Source organism: Hevea brasiliensis, chromosome 14 (genome assembly GCF_030052815.1).
Source record: "Hevea brasiliensis isolate MT/VB/25A 57/8 chromosome 14, ASM3005281v1, whole genome shotgun sequence".
Taxonomy (NCBI): Eukaryota; Viridiplantae; Streptophyta; class Magnoliopsida; order Malpighiales; family Euphorbiaceae; genus Hevea; species Hevea brasiliensis.
The window spans coordinates 45102937-45124199 of record NC_079506.1 but is presented as its reverse complement, the minus strand read 5'-3'; the positions used below and the strand labels follow the sequence as shown (position 1 = coordinate 45124199).

The 21263-nt window shown below is 35.7% G+C and overlaps 1 protein-coding gene across 4 annotated transcripts in view; it reads left to right on the top strand.

Annotated features, from left to right (window-relative positions):
- Positions 1–21263, top strand: part of LOC110653621 (ubiquitin C-terminal hydrolase 12-like) — a 76466-nt gene that overhangs the window by 15837 nt on the left and 39366 nt on the right. For all 4 annotated transcript variants that reach the window (XM_058134829.1, XM_058134827.1, XM_058134828.1 and 1 more), the window contains exons 8-16: positions 45–160; positions 516–614; positions 9612–9728; positions 10860–10909; positions 15741–15782; positions 16253–16331; positions 16406–16552; positions 16649–16729; positions 16942–17061. In XM_058134829.1, the coding sequence (XP_057990812.1) occupies positions 45–160; positions 516–614; positions 9612–9728; positions 10860–10909; positions 15741–15782; positions 16253–16331; positions 16406–16552; positions 16649–16729; positions 16942–17061 (851 nt within the window). The remainder of the gene's footprint in view (positions 1–44; positions 161–515; positions 615–9611; positions 9729–10859; positions 10910–15740; positions 15783–16252; positions 16332–16405; positions 16553–16648; positions 16730–16941; positions 17062–21263) is intronic.

Genomic DNA, 21263 nt, shown 5'->3' with positions numbered 1-21263 from the left:
AGATTCATCTTGTGGGCCTCACGGGATTTTATATATAATTGTAGATCTTCAGCTTGATGTTAAAGGGTGTCAGGATGTTTATGCTTCTTTTGATAAATATGTGGAGGTGGAACGTCTTGAGGGTGATAATAAATATCATGCTGAGCAACATGGGTTACAGGTGAGGTGATTTTGGGACGTGGGCACTTTAAGCTTTTGCACATTTATACTTGCTTCTGGATCACTCAACTATTAAATATTTGTTTTCAGACGCTTAAGGTTTTAAACAGATTGATTTATTTGCATTTGTGCCGCTTGTCTTATTCTCAGGGATTTCATTCATGTCTCGAATCTTATTTACTTGTTTAATTTTTGAAATCATTAACCATTAATGAAGTGCGATAATTTATGGTTCTCTTTCTATTTTTGCTTCTTTCTTTCTATTCTAAAAGATTGTTTGGTAAATGCTTGCTAATGTTAGCTTATTTTATTCTTCTGGAAATTGTTATCTAATATGCCTAATATATTTTTTTCAGGATGCTAGGAAGGGTGTCCTATTTATTGACTTTCCTCCTGTTCTTCAACTTCAGTTGAAACGATTTGAGTATGATTTTATGCGGGATACCATGGTAAAGGTTAGTCGTTGGCCACATTGTTTTCTTTCTAAAGTTGTTTGTATTTTTTGCATTTGGCCCATTGAATGAGCTATATAATGGGGGTAGCTCTTCGCATTCCTGTAAACCTGCTTCCCCAACCTAGTGGGATTCAAATTTGAGCCTCTCAAGAGAGATGTCAAACTTTTTCCAATAGAATGTCTTCTTGGGGATTCTAGTTTGTATTTATCATTTAAGATGACTGCTTATTTATTGCTTGGATTTTTTGTATTTTCATTTTCTGTTTGGTTGTGGTAAAGTTTTATTTAATAGCAGTTGTATGGAAAACAAATAGGGTTCTATAATTTCAATGCTTCTTATTTTCTTTCCCCTCTCTTGATCCGCCTCTCCTAATTGTACTTGAATTCATGCTGATGAAACTTATTTAATGAAATTGACTTAGTTGTGAATTTTAACCTGTAAATAAGTAAAGATGAACATGTCATGCTTGGTGTCATTTGTTACATTAATACAAGGATAGAAAGCTCTCCATGCTTCATTTTTTTTGTGGGTGGTTGGTTCCTCCCTTACGCAATGTTTGGGTAGGATTTTGATGTCATGGCTTTATCAAGGTTTTTTAGGCTTAACATCATGCTTTGTCCTGTGGAAATAAAAACTCAAACATGGATAACACGACTGGCTAAGTGGAATTAGTGCTTATTGCTTATGTAAATTCATTTTGTTTTTCCATGCTTCATCCTTTGTGTTGATAACTAAGCCTTCACTTATGTATCCTAGATTATGTTCTGTTGATATAGTTAATCTTAGGGATTGCAGTTTCTCTTGCCCTGAATAAATGTGGCAGAGGTAGGTTTTGATTTTAGAATGGGGTTGGAAAATGGAAGAACCCTATCCATTTATATGTAATATGTTTTTCAAAATTATTTTGAATAATAAATATTTCAATTTTTTTAAATTTCTTTCATTTCATATTCATACATTGTATGGAAAGATGAAAGATAAAAGGCGAAAAAGTGTGGAAGTATGTGTAAATGCGGAAATGAAACTGAAAAAATATCTTATGACCTATGGTAGGGCGGGTGGGTAATGATATTCAATAGTGGGTTGAGTATGGGTTTGGAAAAGCTGCCTTATACCTGACTCGTATCAATCCTAATTGATACTCACTACTATTGCTTCTTTATATACTGCAAAAAATGTTTGGATGTGTTGCAGAATGCTGCTATTATGTGTTTGATTAGAAAGGTATAGAAGTTAGTGTCAGCGTATGTTTTGTGACAACTTTTTTGAGTACACTAATTCAAAAGGTTGGTTGGGCTGACATTTTGAAGTTTGGCCTAGAATTGACTTGACTTTTCAGGCTTATGTATTGACCAAGCCTGGCCCAATATAATGGAAAAGGGTAAATATTGTTGATCAGAGAGGAAAAAGACACTCTCATTGAATTTCAATTGAGTATACACACAGTTATTTATATATGATGCTATTCTATACTAACTAGGAAACCCTCACTATTAGTAATCCTTATAAACCTGGGAAAAACAACTATATAGGACTTTACAAGGGTTGACTTTCATAACACACCCCCCCTCTAGTTGGAGCATAGATGTTAATTAAGCCAAACTTGTTACAAATATAGTTAATATGAGCTCCATTCAGAGCTTTTGTAAATATATCTCCTAACTGCTCTCTAGTTTTGACATGACCTGTTGAGATGATCTTTTATTAAATTTTTTTATGAACAAAGTGACAATCAATTTCAATATGTTTGGTTTGTTCATTAAAAATACAGGACTAGAAGCAATATGGAAAGCAGCTTGATTATCACACCATAATTGTGCAGGCAATAAGATCTTAAGACCCACTTCTTCTAATAATTGATGTATCTACATTATTTCACACACTAATTGTGCTATAGCTCTATATTTTGATTCAGCATTTGATTGAGAGACCATGTTCTGTTTCTTAGTTCTCCAAGATACTGAATTGCCTCCCAAAAAGACAATACCCATTAGTTGCCCTTCTGTTGGCCTTAGATCTTTTCAAGTCTGTATCTGAAAACATTCAACATTCAAATGCCTGTGATTACCATATAACAAGTTTCGCCCTGAAGCACCCTTCAAATGGCGTAGGATTTGTCACAAAGCTTCCCAATGGGCAACAGTGGGGGAAGTTGTAAATTGACTTACCAGACTGATTGATTATGCAATACTAGGGGGAGTTATTGTGAGGTAGTTCATTTTACCCACTAGTAACTTGTACTTTTTTGCATCTTCAAACAATTCACCATCCTTTGTCATAAGTTGCAAATGTGGTGTCATTGGTGCAATATAAGGCTTAGCACCCAATTTTCCTATTTTTGATAATAAGTCAATGATATACTTTCTTTGGGACAAGAAGATACCTTTTTTATTTCTCAAAATTTCAATAACCCAAGAAATACTTTAATAGGCCCAAATTTTTTGTCTGAAATTGGGTTTGAAGGAAGGATGTAGGGGATGAAATACTTGTAGAGTCACTTCCTATGATAACAATATCATTCACATAAACCACTAGCAAATTTAAACCAACTTCAGATTGCCTATAGAAAATTGAATGATTACACCTACTCTTTTGCATTCACTATATCTCCTAAACCAAGCTCGAGGACTTTATTTCAGGCCATAAAGAGACTTCTGAAGGCTGCAAACTTTACTCAACTCTCCCTGGGCAACAAATCTAGGAGGTTGCTCCATATACATCTCCTCCTGTAGATCACCATGACGGAAAGAATTATTGATATCTAACTGATACAAAGGCTAATCATATGTACTTGCTAGAGAGAGACATTTGAACAGAAGCAAGTTTAGCCGTAGGAGAAAAAGTGTCAGAGTAACCAACCCCATACGTTCGTGCATGTCCTTTGGCTACAAGGGAGGCTTTTAATCTAGTTACAGAATCATTAGGATTCACCTTCACTGAAAACACTCATTTGCAGCCAATAGTTTTCTATCCAAAATGTAAAGGCATTAGTTCCCATGTACCATTAGTATCTAAAGCTACCATTTCCTCTTCCATTGCAGCACGCTAGCTTGGATGAGACAAAGCTTCAGCAACAGTTTTAGGAGTGGAAATAGAGTTTAAAGAAGTAAGAACAACGAGAAGAAGTAGACAATTGATCATAAGAGACAAGAAGAGATAGGATAAGTACATGTATGCTTACCTTTGCCAAGAGCTATGGGAAGATCTAGGTCAAACTGAGGATCAATGAGGGGGACTGGATCTTTTGACGAAGAAGTTAGTGGAGGTTTTGAGTCAAGAGTCTCTAATCTCTTGGAATATACATAAACAATGGGGGAGGAATAGGTGCTGAGGTCGGTGAAGCTAGAGGATTTTGAGGACTATCCAACTGTTGGATAGTGTAAACCAATAGATCATCTTCCTCCCCCTAATATTCATAAATAGATGGAGGAGGAAAGAATGTAATATCAACAGACATAAGATAACGATTGAGAGTTGAAAAAAAAATCAGTATCCTGTTTGAAGCCGAGAATAACTGAGGAAGACACATTTAAGAGATTTGGGATTCAATTTAGTGGCTTGTGGAGAACATATCGCACAAAACAAGTACTACTAAATATACGTGGTTCAAGGGGAAAGAAAGCATTAGGGGGAAACAAAACATTATGAGGAATTTCACGATTTAGGACAAAAGAAGACATACGATTGATAAAAAAGCAAGCAGTAGAAACTGTATCAACTCAAAAATATTTAGATATCTTCATTTGAAAGAGAATTGTTCTAGCAACCTCAAGAAGATGGTAGTTCTTTTTTTTGGCAACCTCATTTTGGGACGGAGTATCAACACAAGATGACTGACGAAGAATACCATTCTATGACGTATAAGTTTGGAAGTTTCCAAAAAGATATACTTTTGCTTTATCACTTCGCAAGATATTCATAGAAACGTTAAATTACATTTTTAATCTCAGCACAAAAGGCACAAAAAATAAAAAATAACTCAGAACATTTTGTCATTAACAATAACCAAGTAACATGAGAATAATCGTCAACAAATATAACAAAACACTTGAATCCAGCTTTAGAAGAAGCAGGACACGGACCCCAAATGTTAGAATGGACTAATTTAAAAGGGGATGAAACTCATTTATTGACTCTAGGAACTTAATGTAAATGATAATCTTTAGCAAATTGACATGACTCACATTCTAAAACTGACAACGACTGAAAATGAGGACACTATTTTTTCAAAATAGATAAGGATTGATCTCTAAGATCTTGGCATCTGTTTGTTGAGGATGTAAAGACCTCTAGACTCATGACCTCTACTAATAATTTGTTTCATCGTAAGATCTTGTAATAGACGATTGTTAGGAAAAAATGAGATGAAATAATTCAAGTCTCGAGTGAGTCTACTCATAGAAATTAAGTTAAAAGAAAACTTAGGTAAACCTAGCACAGACGAAAAAGAGATTGATGAAGATAGATCAACAGTTTTAGAACTAAGGACACAAGAGGTGGGCCTATTTGCTAAAGTGACTTTAGAGGATGTTGTGTGTGATTGAAAGTAGAATGGAAATTTGAATACCTGTCGTATGATTTATAGCACCACAATTAATAATCCACGTAGATGATGAGGAAATAAGACACACTGAGGATTTACTTGACTCAACAATAATAGTTGTAGAGAAAGTAGTGGACTTCGATGATGCCTGATATTGGTGTTGTTAAAGGCTCTTCGAGGCGTCAAGCGAGGCGCTTCGAGGCGTCGAGCGAGGCGCTAGGCGAGGCGAGGCGAGGCAACCCTCTAGTGCCTCACCTGGATTGCATGAGGCGAGTGCCCCAGAGAGAAAAGCGTTAGGCTTGAGGCGACAGAGGTGACAAAGGCGACGGCTTTTTCATATAACGTTTACTTTTTTTTTTTTTAATTTGTTTTTTACACAGTAAGAGATTAGAAGGTAATTTCTTCATGTGATGCTTGTCATCATTCGGGATTACAACAAAGTAGGAACTAAATCTGCACTGATAGCTTAATACTCTCCTAAGACTTAGGAAATCACACTAATTTAGGCTAGTTGTACATAACAAAACTATACTTTTAATTTTTAATTTTAATTTTTTATTTTTTTAAGTTACACCAAGAAAACCTAACTAAACAAGGAAAAAAAAAATACTAATAAGGGATTACAACAAATTAGGAACTAAATCAGGGATTATACAACTAATAAGGGATTATAATAAATTAGGATCTAAATCAAGGATTGTATGGCCAAGTGATTATATAGCTAGTGAATTCTAAGTCAATTCTTCCTCATATAAGGAATAAAAATAAATAGGAAAGATTTTAGAGATTCTAACAGTACATATTTGATATTCTCCATTTTTGGTTATAATACAAGATTTGATTAAGTTAGAATATTACCTTTCACATGTGTAAATTTTCTTGTCCCATATAAATCTTATCTATTAAAAAGTTCTTAATGCCTTTTTTGGCAAACACTTGCTCTAAACCTTAATAAAGTGGAGTTAATTAATCTTTCTTTGAATTTCATTTCCTTTCTATAATCTTGTTATTTTTTGCTTTATATTTCTCTTATATTACATATAGTGCAGTGCAGATAATTTTTTTTTTTCTTTCAAGTTAAAAGTATGGTAGCTATGGTACCTCACTTCGCAAAGGCCATCGCCTCTTGCCTAAGGTCATAAGGTACCCTATTGCCTTAATGTCGCTTTTCGCCTTAATAACATTGCCTGATACCTAAAGAATTGGGCATATTCATCTACTGTCACTAAGACAGTCTTTCTTTCTGCCATTGTGATTAATGAATTATCAAATGCTACACGAGCGTAATCTAAAAGAGAGATCCAAACACTGAACAGGAATATTGGAATACTCACTAGATCCAAAGTACTTCAGCTTCATAAAATACTCCCAATAAAACACTTGTTAGAGAGTATTTCAATTCACATTAATATGCACAGCAAATACCTTAAAAGCAAAGCAACTTCAAGGTGTGGCTTAGCAAATACTCAACAAATAAGAAAAGAAACGATTTCAAGTTCCAAATGGTAACTCAAATAGGTTACCGAAGCCAAATCATAAGGAAAACCTCCAAGCAAGACCAAAGCGCTAAAACACAAGAAGACCCAAATACACCCTTTATTAATAGGTGCAGTAACCCAAAACAGTAGCTCACAGGGACTACTGAAGAACATGCAGAATAGGGTAATCCACAATACTCCCACAAAACACCTTTAAGAAACACTCAAACAAACCAAACTGTACTACCACAGTAGAGTTGATGTGGAGAATGGATCCGGAGCATAATCCGCTGCCAAATGAGTGCAAATTCACCAGCAGGTGAATTGGAGCTGGAAGAAAGGAACGGTGCGTGGAGGCCTCTCGCTGGGAATTTGATGGTCGAAGTTTGATGGTGGCCTGGTCGACGGCCAGTCTTCCTTCCTAGACTGGCAGTGAGGCATGTGGGTCACGCTAGAATGGTGACATTTGTAACAGTAGTTTCTCTTTCAATGCAGAGAAGTTTGAAAAAAAAAAAAAAATCCTTAAAGGAAGGTTCTGTTCTGATCTTGTGGGGTTTCTCAAACTGTAGCTCTGATACCATGTTGATCAGCTCATTGATTTCAATTGAGTATATACATAGGTATTTATATACAGAACTATTCTACACTAACTAGGAAACTTGCACTAATAGGAATCCTTATAAACCTAGGAAAACTAACTATACAGGGCTTTACTAGGTTGATTTTCATAACAAATATTAATATTTTGATGAGTGGACATGTTGGGAATAAACACAAATCGGAACCCTGGCTTTCCTTGGAAGTCTACCTCAATTCCAACTTCTAAGAGAGCTGCGCAACTTCCTGGCCCCATGAATAGATCTTCATTTGGGCATAGGAATTTTCTTCATGACAAACATAAAAGAATAAGTGGCGGTTTCTATTTGATACAAACAACAGGGGCTTAATTAAAATCATGGTAAGGGCCTTTTAATGTTGGAAGCACTTGAAGAGATGTAGGTGCTGATTAAAAAGTTGAATATCTAATTATGGTTGATTTTGTTTTGTAGTAGTTACTTAGTAGAATGATTTGTTATTGTGAGGTGGATAATATGTTAAGGAGTTGAATTATCTAGGGATAGCAGGTCAATCCTATGGATATGTCATGGAGAGTGGTAGTAGTAATTGGAAAAAGAAAACCCTTCTTTTTCCAATTTCGGTTTGCATATTATTTCCAATTGTCATTAGCCACGGAAATTGCACAAAGTGTTCATTTTTACCTCCATTTCTACTTTTTATTTTTTTTAGGTTTTAGTTGCACTGGAAAGTTTGTTATGTTAATTGTTATTATTATAAATACAGTAGCACAGCCTACAGTGAGGATGTGGTGGGGTGAAGGAGGTGATTGGTGATGGCAGCGGGATTGGAGATGACAGATTGTGATAGCAACAACATTAGCAAGTTGATGTCTTGGGTGGTATTATGATGCTGGTAGCCAAGTAGTGTTACTAATGATGGTAGTGTTAATAACTTGGCATCCATTTCTGTCATATAGATGCTTATGCTGTTGAGGAGTATTATGTAATGGTTGGTTGGGAGGTAGCATGCAAAAGACCATTGCACTACAGACAGTCTAAAATCCAAATATGAGAACAAATTTTCTTGATGGGACTCCTACTTTTGGCTGTCTATATGGAAGTGTAAGTTGGCTTGTAGGGCATCAAAGAAGTCAAGCAATGCCATGTCTTGGTGGTTTTAATTTTGTGTGCTTGAGCTCAAAACTAAGTTTGCTTTAGTTTCTTGATGTTATTTAGTATGATTTAATAATTTAAATACATGATACTAGATTTGTGTAAAACAGTGACCTTACATCTATAAATATGTATTTTTTGAGAAATGTGAAAAATGAAAAAAAAGACTCCTTTTTGTGAACGCAAAAACCCTATATATTTGAATTTTTATTTTATGTGAGAAGCTAATACAATCAAGATATTTGATGCATAAATTAGCTCATAAATGAGCCAGACATCTAGTTTATTTGCAAGGTTGTTTATCCTGTTGATGAATTTAAACAAGTTCAGAGTCAAGTTTGAGTTTTTCATTAATATTAACCAACAAACAAAAAATTTGGATCTGTAAGTAGCCAAGTTTAAATTGTTCATGAATGGCTTGCTTGGTCTTCTGTTCCAACAGCATAGTTTGAACCAATCACCTTAATTACTTTTAGTATGTTTCTTTATGATGGACAGCTGAAGAATTTTGTTCTAGATTTTCTAAACCATGAGAATCATCAAGTCAACATTGTCTTGTGGACTCAGAACCCATAGAATCTTTCTATTGAATTTTTGAGTTGTTTTAATTGGGTAATTGAATTGCCTAATTGAAAGCCTCTTCGAAGGAGTGGATGAATTGTATGGGTTAGAAAAAGTCGCATGATCTCATTTGGAAAAGTACGTTAGCTATATTTTGCCTCTTCTTTGGGCTTTTGGTTTTAGGGTGTAAAATATAATTGAAAAAGGCTATGATTGAACATCTTTTAGTTAATTGTTGACAGGACACAGCAGATCCTTGTATGGAAAATAAATGTCATTCAGTTCACTGACTAAGATATCAATGAAGAAAATTCATATTGTTGCTTATGTATTATTGTCCTTACTTGGTCTCCCTTCCTTTCCTTTTTTTTCCCTTCTTTCCTAATGCGATGCAATGTCATCACATTAGCCAGGCACACAGGCCATAAACAAATATACACAAATATTTGTTGTTTTCTTTCTCATTGAGGGACAATGATTCCTAAAGGGCTACAGATTGGTTTTTCTGAAAGGTTAAAAGTTTGTAATGTTTTCCTTTTCAGTGAAGGTGCTGTCTTTTTGTTGGAATACTTTTGTCATTCATTGATTTTCTTGTCTTTAGATATGTTGTCTTTTAGGTGCATGTACTTTTTCATGGTTTCCTCATTTTTCAGTTTTCTTCACCTATTTCACTGATGCCTTGCAGATAAATGATCGCTATGAGTTCCCTTTGCAACTTGATCTTGATAGAGAGGATGGTAAATATTTATCTCCTGAGGCAGAGAGAAGCGTCCGCAACCTGTACACTCTACACTCTTCACAGGTAAAAATTTGTGTTGTAAAAGAATCCGAGAACAAATTATAAGATCTTTTACTCGTTAAATTGATCTAAAGTGAGAATTAATTTGAAACTGAGTGCACTTTGAGGACATCCTTTGCGTGTGAGAAACTGATCAATTTTTCCCGATCTCACTTTGACACCGATATTGTGCGGGGTGGGGACAGACTTTTTCCTTGCCCTGAATCCACGTAAACTGCCTCGTACAATAACATATTATTAATTTTTATTAAAAAATAATTTATTTTTATGTCTTTATGTATTTAAATATTATAATTTTAGCTAAAAATATAAATATATTAATGAAATTATGTTTAAAACTCACATTTCTAACTTATATTTTATTTTTGATAAATAAAGTTGTATTATATAATAATAAATTAAAAGAAAAAAAAATGAAAGGAAAGACCTTACGGGGAAACCCACCTTGATCCTGAACTCCTGTGGGGCAGGGATAGGGGGAGCAATCCCCACCCGCAACCGACCAGTTGCCATTAGTAACCTGATGTGGTGCTTGGGTTTTTCTGTGGGAATAGGACAACCTGTGAGTAAGCTGCACTAGCTATTTGAAAGAGAAGTCATGATAACAGAAAGTAACTAATAATTGTCTGTTGAGGAGACATACAAGTGCAATGAGAGCTTAAAGGGGCCAGAAGCCATGCATGAGGATCACAGATGGACAATCTTAAATAGTTGCATAGGAAGCTTGACATTTTTAAACAACAGATTATTTTGCATTTGATCCAAAATCAGGCTTTAGATGTGTGGAATGCCTTAATTTTATCGAGTGCAAATATTCTGAATTTCTAATAGACCAATGTCCAGCATTGTAACTCAGTAAATGCTTTTTTTGTTTTCTCCTCTTTCACTTCTTTTTGCTTCATGCATATATGAATTGATTGCTTTCATATGTAGTCCTATATAGTTGGGTGAAATGTAGTCGTGCTCTGTGGTATCTGAAACCCCTTGCCTTTGACATTTTTTTGTTTCTTTGTTGTTAGTTTATCCTGTGATGGTTCGTTTTTGTGTTGATGTTGTAAATTTTCTTTTGATTCATTGGTATCCATAAAATGAGTATTTTGTTACTGATGTGCATATTGGGATGATAATTATGAGCTGTTGCTTGTTTTCAGTGTTTTAGTTCATAGTGGTGGTGTGCATGGTGGGCACTGTTATGGAAAGTCAATCACTATGTTATGGAAAGTCAATCACTATATTATTTCTCTGTATATTTTGTATTCTGTATTCCTAGTTAGGATTTCTTATTTAGGATTTCTTCCTAATTAGTAGAACACAATTATAGGAATCAATTGTATATATATACCCATGTACAGATTAATTGAAATCAATGAGAATCATCTCTTTCTACATGGCATCAGAGCAGGTCATCAATCTAGGGTGACTATTTGTTCTCACTACCCAGCTCAGGAGAGACCTTGGCCACCGACTGGCCGTTTCAACCCCGATCAACATCGCCGGCGTCGTCTCAACCCCCTCCATCGTGTGTCTTTGTTCGATCCAAGATAACCATTAAAGGACTTCTGAGGTTTGGCTCTCAGATCCTATTTTGGTATTTGCTTGATTTGTGATTTTGGGTTATTTTGCTGCTATAAGCACTTTGGATTAGCGTTTCGGTTAGTTTTTTTTGTCTCAACAAATGGCAGACAATAAGAATGTTATTTTTGATGTGATTCCGGTGATAACTAAGATCACGGAACACAAACTTAATGGTTCGAATTACCTAGAGTGGAGTAAGACTGTTAGGGTCTATTTGCGTAGCATTGATAAGGATGATCACCTTACTAAAGATCCACCCACTGATGATACACGACAAACTTGGCTAAGGGAGGATGCTCGGTTTTTTTTGCAGCTTCGGAACTCAATTCTTAGTGAGGTAATTAGTTTAATTAATCACTGTGAATTTGTTAAGGAATTGATGGATTACTTATATTTTCTGTATTCTGGTAAAGGAAATATCTCCCGTATTTATGATATTTGTAAGGCATTCTACCGTGCTGAGAAAGAGGATAAGTCTCTCACGGCTTATTTTATGAATTTTAAACGGGTATATGAGGAACTTAATGTATTGTTGCCTTTTAGTCCTGATGTGAAAGTTCAGCAGGCCCAACGGGAGCAACTGGCTGTTATGAGTTTTCTTGCAGGCATTCCTTCAGAGTATGAGACTGCTAAATCTCAGATCCTCTCCGATTGAGATTTCCTCTTTGCATGAAACGTTCACACGTCCTTCGCATGCAGAGTACTCAATCTTCACACCGCCAAGAGTGCTCTTATTAGCCGTAATCCAAATGGACAACAGGGTAATAGAAGAGAAAGTAGAGGAGGAATTACAGGCAACAGAAGTAATCAACGTAATGGAGAGGCTAGTTCTAATAAGGACTCAAGAGGAGTCATTTGTTATTATTGCCATGAGCCTGGTCATACAAAATATAATTGTCCGCAACTTCAGAGAAAAAATCAGCGATCACAGATGGCAAATATGGCGTGAAGAATTCTCTGATATCTTCCTCTGAAAACTATTTTGGTATCTGCAGAGGATTTTGCACAATTTTCCCAGTATCAGGCATCTCTAAAGCCTACCAGTTCCCCTGTCACTGCGATCGCTGAGTCAGGTAAATCCACTACATGCCTTGTGTCTTCTTCATCCAAATGGGTTATTGATTCTGGTGCGACAGATCACATGACAGGTAATTCTAGTCTTCTATCTGCTTTTCAGTCTAATCTCACTTCCTCTACTGTTACTTTAGCTGATGGTTCTACTTCTTGTGTCATGGGTTCTGGAACTGCGAACCCGACTTCGTCAATTTCTTTGTCTTTTATTTTGTGTCTACCAAAATTCTCTTTTAATCTACTTTTTGTTAGTAAACTTGCTCGTACCTTAAATTGTTCTGTTTCCTTTTTTCCTGACCAGTGTTTGTTTGTGATCTTACGGCGGATTATTGGTAGAGGACGCGAGTCAGGTGGTCTCTACATTCTGGAAAATCATGTACCGCGGTCGCTTGTTTGCTCCAGTACCTTAACACCTCTTGAAGCTCATTGTAGATTGGGTCATCCTTCTTTGTCTACCATGAAGAAGCTGTGTCCTCAATTTCAGTCTTTATCAGTACTAGAATGTGAGTCGTGTCAGTTTGCAAAACATCATCGTTTGCCTTCTGTGTCTAGAGTCAATAAACGGGCTTCATCTCCTTTTGAGTTAGTTCATTCTGATGTTTGGGGTCCTTGTTCTGTTACATCTAAAACTGGATTTCGTTATTTTGTTACTTTTGTTGATGATTACTCTCGTGTTACCTGGTTATATTTAATGAAGAATCGTTCTGAGTTGTTTTCTATCTTTTGTGCTTTTTGTAATGAAATCAAAACTCAATTTAATATTTCTGTGCGCATATTAAGAAGTGACAATGCCAAAGAATACTTTTCAGCACAATTTCAGCCTTATATGACACAAAATGGCATTCTTCATCAGTCTTCCTGTGTGGATACCCCATCCCAAAATGGCGTGGCCGAAAGAAAAAATCGTCATCTTCTTGAGGTAACTCGTGCTCTTCTTTTTCAGATGAAAGTACCTAAACACTTTTGGGCGGATGCAGTTTCTACGGCATGTTTTTTGATCAATCGTATGCCGTCTTCTGTCCTTAATGGGGATATTCCTTATACTACTTTGTTTCCTACAAAATCTTTGTTCCCTATTGAACTCCGTATTTTTGGTTGTACCTGTTTTGTGCGTGATGTTCGTCCACAGGTTACTAAATTGGATCCAAAATCTCTCAAATGTGTCTTCCTTGGGTACTCCCGACTCCAAAAAGGGTACCGTTGTTTCTCTCCTACTCTTAATCGTTATCTTGTTTCTGCAGATGTCACATTTTTTGAGTCCACTCCATTTTTTTCCTCCATCATCTGTGTATGAGAGTTAGGAGGTGGAGGATGATCTCTTAATATATACTGTTCAACCAATGTCTAGTCCTCTCCCACAGCCTGTTCCTTCTGTCTCTAGACCTACTCGACCTCCCGTTGTTCATGTTTATTCCAGGAGATTAGAGATTCCTGACTCAGATCCTCCACCAGCTACTTCGTTGGGAGATCCTGTACCTCATACTGATCATGATTCTGATCTAGACTTACCCATTGTTCTTCGTAAAGGTAAACGTTCATGTACTTACCCTATCTCTTCTTTTGTTTCTTATAATCAATTGTCTTCTTGTTCTCGGTGTTTTGTTACTTCTTTAGACTCTATTCCTATCCCTAATCATTAATGAGGCCTTTGTCTCATCTGGCCGTGTGATGCTATGAAAGAGGAAATGGAGGCTTTAGATGCTAATGGTACATGGGAACTATTGCCTTTGCCCACTGGTAAGAAAGCTATTGGTTGCAAATGGGTATATACAGTAAAGGTAAATCCTGATGGTTCTGTGGCTAGGTTAAAAGCACGCCTTGTAGCAAAAGGATATGCTCAGACATATGGGGTTGATTACTCTGATACTTTTTCTCCTGCAGCTAAACTTACTTCTATTCGCTTGTTTATCTCTTTAGCAGCTACATATGATTGGCCCCTGTATCAATTGGATATCAAGAATGCTTTCCTTCATGGTGATCTTCAGGAGGAGGTGCATATGGAGTAACCACCTGGGTTTGTTGCTCAGGGGGAGTTGGGTACAGTTTGTAGGCTTCGGAAGTCTCTTTATGGCTTGAAACAAAATCCTAGGGCATGGTTTGGGAGATTCAGTGAAGCAGTACATGAATTTGGTATGCAAAAGAGTAAGTATGATCACTCAGTATTTTATAGGCAATCTGAGGCTGGTCTAATTCTTTTAGTAGTCTATGTGAATGACATTGTCATCACTGGGAGTAACTCTGCAGGTATTTCATCTCTTAAAACCTTCCTCCAAACTCAGTTTCAGACAAAAGACTTGGGATTGTTAAAGTATTTCTTGGGTATCGAAGTTATGAGAAGTAAGAAAGGTATTTTCTTGTCTCAAAGAAAATATGTCCTCGATCTATTGACAGAGACAGGAAAATTAGGTGCTAAGCCTTGTAGTGCACCAATGACTCCAACTTTACAACTGTTAGCAGGGGATAGTGAGTTGTTTGAAGATCCAGAGAGATACAGGAGATTGGTAGGAAAATTGAACTACCTTACAGTCACTCGTCCTGACATTGCTTATGCCGTTAGTGTGGTAAGTCAGTTTATGTCTTCCCCAACTGTTGCTCATTGGGAAGCCTTGGAACAAATCTTGTGTTATCTGAAGGGCGCTCCAGGAAGAGGTTTGCTATATGGTAATCATGGGCATTTGAATGTTGAATGTTTTTCAGATGCCGACTGGGCTGGATCTAAGGTTGACAGGAGGTCAACTACTGGATATTGTGTTTTTATTGGAGGAAATTTGGTGTCTTGGAGAAGCAAGAAGCAGAGTGTAGTTTCTCGATCTAGTGCTGAATCCGAATACAGAGCCATGGCACAATCAGTATGTGAGGTAATGTGGATACTTCAATTACTAGATGAGACAGGTTTTAAGACCTCCCTGCCTGCGAAATTGTGGTGTGATAATCAAGCTGCTCTTCATATTGCTTCTAATCCGGTGTTTCATGAGCGGACCAAACATATTGAGATTGATTGTCACTTTATTCGTGAAAAGATTCAACAACAGATCATCTCAACAGGACACATCAAAACTGGAGAGCAGTTAGGAGATATTTTCACAAAAGCTCTGAATGGAGCTAGAATTGACTACATTTGTAACAAGTTGGGCATGATTAACATCTATGCTCCAACTTGAGGGGGAGTGTTATGGAAAGTCAATCACTATGTTATGGAAAGTCAATCACTATATTATTTCTCTGTATATTTTGTATTCTGTATTCCTATTTAGGATTTCTTATTTAGGATTTCTTCCTAATTAGTAGAACACAATTATAGGAATCAATTGTATATATATACCCATGTACAGATTAATTGAAATCAATGAGAATCATCTCTTTCTACATGCATTATTATGCTTATATTCGGCCAACTCTCTCGGATCAATGGTATGCTTTGTCTTCCCCCGAGTTTTTCTAGTTTCAATGATGCATTATTATTTTTTAATTTTTGTTTTATTTGAAGCATTTATGTTAAACTATTTATCTAATTCTGTTTTTTCAGTTGAAAAAAAAAAAAAATCTAATTCTGTTGTTGAAATGAGCATTTATAAGCTATTCCAATATCTTTTATAGCATTCTCGATTTGTTTTGTTCAGTGTTGTTGGATGACTGTTATGTTACTGTTTGTCATTGCCCTCTTCCCTTCATGTTTTTCAGACAGTCAATTACTCATTCATGTTACTAACTTACTAGTGTTCTTGAACTTGAATTTTTGGGCATTCTCTTGAGTACCTGTCTCAAGTAGCTCTTGCTTATTCTTGTTTGGAAGCTCTTTTAATTTAACTTTTGTATTCATGATATGTCTTGGCTGCATCTCTTTTTTGTAATTTGCTGTTCATTTGGATTTGTGCATGTAGGTTTAAGTTTGATGATGAGCGGGTAACAAAGGAAGATATGAAAAGGGCGCTAGAGGAGCAGTATGGTGGTGAGGAAGAGGTAAGATATTTAAGCATTACTTGTTAGCTTTTATTTGATTTTAAATGTGTTTTAATTTAGCTTTTGTATGGCAGTTACCACAAGCAAATCCCGGCTTCAACAACTCTCCCTTTAAGTTTACAAAATATTCAAATGCCTACATGCTTGTATATATATGTGAAAGTGACAAGGAAAAGATAATCTGTAATGTCGATGAGAAGGACATTGCAGAACACCTCCGGGTGAGATTATGATGATGATGATTTTAATCAATTTGTATTTTCAATATTCTATTGTTTAGCAATGTTTCACTTTTCATTTCTAATATCCATTTTCAGATAAGGTTGAAGAAAGAGCAGGAAGAAAAAGAACAAAAGAGAAAGGAAAAAGCTGAGGCCCACTTGTATACTATCATAAAGGTAACAACTTTCAAAATTTTATCCTTATACCCCTCTTGCCCCACCCAATACTCATGCACAGAGGGGGAGAAAAGCAGTTGCAACCTATTGCCACCTGTGTATGTACACTCATTCACATGAACTGGCACATCATTGTTTGTCATTGGCATGATAATAAAATGTCTCTCATGGAACTTCAATCGATTATTTATTTATTTATCATGTGCTTTTAGGTTGCCTGCAGTGAGGATCTATTTGAACAGATTGGGAAAGATATATATTTTGATCTTGTGGATCATGCCAAAGTTCGTAGTTTCCATATCCAGAAACAGATGCCCTTTAATCTTTTCAAGGTATCTCTTTTCTTTCTCTTTCCTTCCATGCTGGTGCTCTTCGTTCCATAATTTGGAGATGCCTTGCTTTTTCTAATTGGATCAAGCTCTTTCACTTCTTGGACATTACTAAGCCAACATTTATGCCTTACAAAACAATATCTAATACAAGACTAACTAATATATCCAACATTTAATCCTAATTGGGAAGATTTATAAGTGCATTACTAAATTTTCATTTACCTAGTCGCTTACAATTGATTTGCAATAAAGTGGATTGAAATCCTGTAGTTTGATTTTTTTTGTCATTAATACAGCCAATATTGTTTATTACTTCATTATTGCCTTGTTGCACTCCTAATTGTCAATAAATATGCATCTTATTTGCACAATCAGATGCAATCAAATGCTTGTGTGATTTTATAAAACATGTTAGTGTAATTTAATATTCTTTGGCAGATAACCTAGTTGTGTGAGTTAAATTTTGAAGAAAGTCATCTAATATAAATTTTTAAAGATTAGGACCTTTTGTGGGTCATATGGTGTAACATGTTGGTCAGCAACAAGACTAATACTGAATCACTACTGATAATGGTAGGCTTTGATTTTATACCGTTACAATCTTCTCATGTGTGTGTATATATATGAATATATTCTTCAAGTTACTTTTGTGAAAAACTATATTTTTGAAATTTTCAATACTTGAAATTGTTAAATATATGAGATCATTAGATATTTGGTTATGTTCTTCATTTAATGTTGGTTTGAGTTATTTTCTATTTTTGCAAAAACATTTTCCCCCTGTTTGGGAACTAGAATTTTATAAGAATTCTATTCAATTGTTTTCTTTTTTGTCAATTCTCATGTTTGGAAATCTAATAGGTGAAAGAATTAATTCTTTTTAACTTAAAAAAAAATTTCATTTTAAAAAAATAGAAATCATGCAGAAAAAAAATACGATCGTGTGAGAATTAAATTGAATTATTTTCTTGCGAAAGAAATATATATATATTTTTTTTTCCAAATGAAGCGTTTACAATAGCTGCAGCTGATTTGGCTACATTCAGTTTACTTCTTTCCAATTCCATGGCCCCATTTTGTGTTATGCTATTTCAAACCTGATTCTTGCCCTGTTGCCATCCCTAGCATGACATCTTACGAAAGCATAGTATAGGCCTTTTTGCATTCAATTACATGCCATGTGAGGAAGGGCGGAGGAAGGGGAGACAAGGTGGAGCCTTGATCCCCTTTACCCTAAAATTGTTAAATGTATATATGCAGTTGTAAAGAAATTATTTTATTTTAGATATTGGCTTTGCCAAAAATAATTACATTGTTTCATTATGTTATATTTGATTTGAAATATTCAAACCACTTATTTCCCATCATTTTAGTAAAAAAAATCAATTAATAAAAATTTTATTTTTAAAAGATTAAATATACATTACATTGAATGACACTGATATTTGAGAGAATTTTATGTGTATTTCTTGATGATAAAAAATGATATATAAGGCTTCTATTTATGTTCAAAGACCTAGACCTAAATAGGAAGCTAATTACAAGGAGCTAATTATAATAGGAAGATACAATTAATGCCTAATAAACCGTATTCCTAAAATCATGGAATTCCAACACTCTCCCACAAGCTAGTTCATGAATATTACACGTGCCAACTTACAAATTAAAGTGAATATTTTTTTGTATATTTTATTGAATGAGATACAGGGTATTTATATACAAAGGATCCTATAATTAAGTATTCTAATTGGGGTGATATCCTACTAATTATGCTAACTAATTAGCTAACTAATTAAGAAAGAATATTATTTATATAATTATAGGATTGAATTCCTATAATACTCCCTCTCAAGTTGGAGCATAGATATTAATTATGTCCAACTTATCACAAATGTAGTCAACCCGAGCCCTATTCAAAGCCTTTGTGAAGATATCTCCTAACTGCTCCTCCAGTTTTGACATGCCTTGTTGAGATGATCTTCTGTTGAATCTTTTCTCGAAGAAAGTGAATCAATTTCAACATGCTTAGTACACTCATGAAACACTAGATTTGAGGCAATATGGAGAGCGGCTTAATTCTCACACCATAGTTTGGCAGGAGATGAGGCCTCAAAACCCACTTCTTCCAATAACTGACGTGTCCACATTATTTCACACACAGCTTGGGCCATAGCTCGATATTCTGATTTAGCACTCGAACGAGAAACTACAGTCTGTTGCTTACTTCTCCAAGACACTAAGTTTCCTCCAACAAAGATACAATATTCTATAATAGATCTCCTATCAATCTTTGAACCTACCCAATCTGCATCTGAAAAACACTCAATATTTAAATGCCCATGGTTGCTATATAAGAGACCACGACCTGGAGCACCCGTCAAGTAACATAAAATTTGCCGTAAAGCTTCCCAATGGTTAACAGTAGGAGAGGACATAAATTAACTTATAACAGTAACTGCATATGCAATATTTAGACAGTCACTGTGAGATAATTAAGCTTGCGAACTAATCTCCTATACATCTTAGGGTCCTCAAATAGTTCACCATCTCCTACTGTGAGTTGATGATTTAGAGTCATTGGTGCACTGCATGGTTTGGCTCCTATTTTTCTTGTTTTCGCTAATAAATCAAGGACATCCTTCCTCTGAGATAAGAAGATGCCTTTCTTACACCTTGAAACTTCAATGCCTAAGAAATATTTCAACAAACTCAAATCTTTGGTTTGAAACTGAGTTTGAAGGAATGACGTAAGTGATGAAATGCCTGCAGAGTCATTTTCAGTAATAACAATATCATCAACATATACTATAAGTAAGATTAGTCCAGCTTTAGAATGTCTATGAAACACCGAATGATCGAACTTGCTCTTTTTTATATCAAATTGTTGAACTACCTCACTGAATCTGCCAAACCAAACTCTAGGACTCTGTTTCAAGCCATAAAAGGATTTTCAGAGCTTGCAAACTTTGCCTAACTCCCCTTGTGCAACAAAACTTGGGGTTGCTCCATATAAACTTCCTCTTGGAGATCATCATGAAGAAAAACATTTTTAATATCTAACGGATGTAAAGACCAATCATATCTAGCTGTCAAAGAAATAAACAAGCGAACAGAAGCTAGTTTAGCAACAGGAGAGAGTGGTAGTAATCAGTTTTATAAGTTTGAGCATATCCTTTAGCAACAAGGCGAGCCTTGAGACGAGCCACAGTACCATCGGGATTCACTTTGACTGTAAAAACCCATTTACATCCAATGGCTTTCTTATCCGGGGGCAGATTCACCAATTCTCAAGTACCATTAGTATCTAAAGCCACCATTTCTTCTTTCATTGCAACACACCAGTCAGGATGGGACAATGCCTCAGCAACAATTTTAAATAGAAATAGTATCTAGAGAACTGATAAAACAACAAGATGAAGGAGACAAGTGATCATAACATACAAAGGAAGAGATAGGATAAGTACATTAATGTTTATCTTTGCGAAGAGCAATGGGAAGATCTAAGTCAGATTGAGGAGCAGTGGATGGAACTAGATCTTCTGAAGAAGAAGCTGGTGGAGGATCTGCGTCAAGAGTCTCCAATCTCCTAGAATAAACATGAACAACAGATGGACGAGGGGGTTGAGCTGATTCTGGTGCAGGAGAATTCTGAGGACCTGGCTGAGGACTTGACACTGGATGGACAGAATAGACTAAGAGATCATCTTCCTCCCCCGGACTCTCATAAATAGGGGAAGGAGGAAAGAATGGAGTAGATTCAAAAAAGGTAACATCAACAGACACAATATAACGATTAAGGGTTGGAGAAAAACATCTGTACCCTTTTTGAAGTCGAGAATATCCAAGGAAGAGACACCTAAGAGACTTGGGATCTAGTTTAGTAACCTGTGGACGAACATCTCACACAAAACAAGTACTATCAAATATACGAGGTTCAATAGGAAATAAAGATTTAGAAGGAAACAAAATGGTGCAAGGAATGTCACCGTTAAGGATAGATGATGGCATATGATTAATCAGGAAACAAGTTGTAGAAACTGCATCAGCCCAAAACTGTTTATGAACCTTTATTTGAAAAAGGTGTGCTCGTGCTACCTCAAGGAGATGTCTATTTTTTCTTTCAGCAACCCTATTATGGGATGGAGTATCAACACAAGATGTCTGATGAAGAATACCTTTTTGTGACATATAGGTTTGAAAAT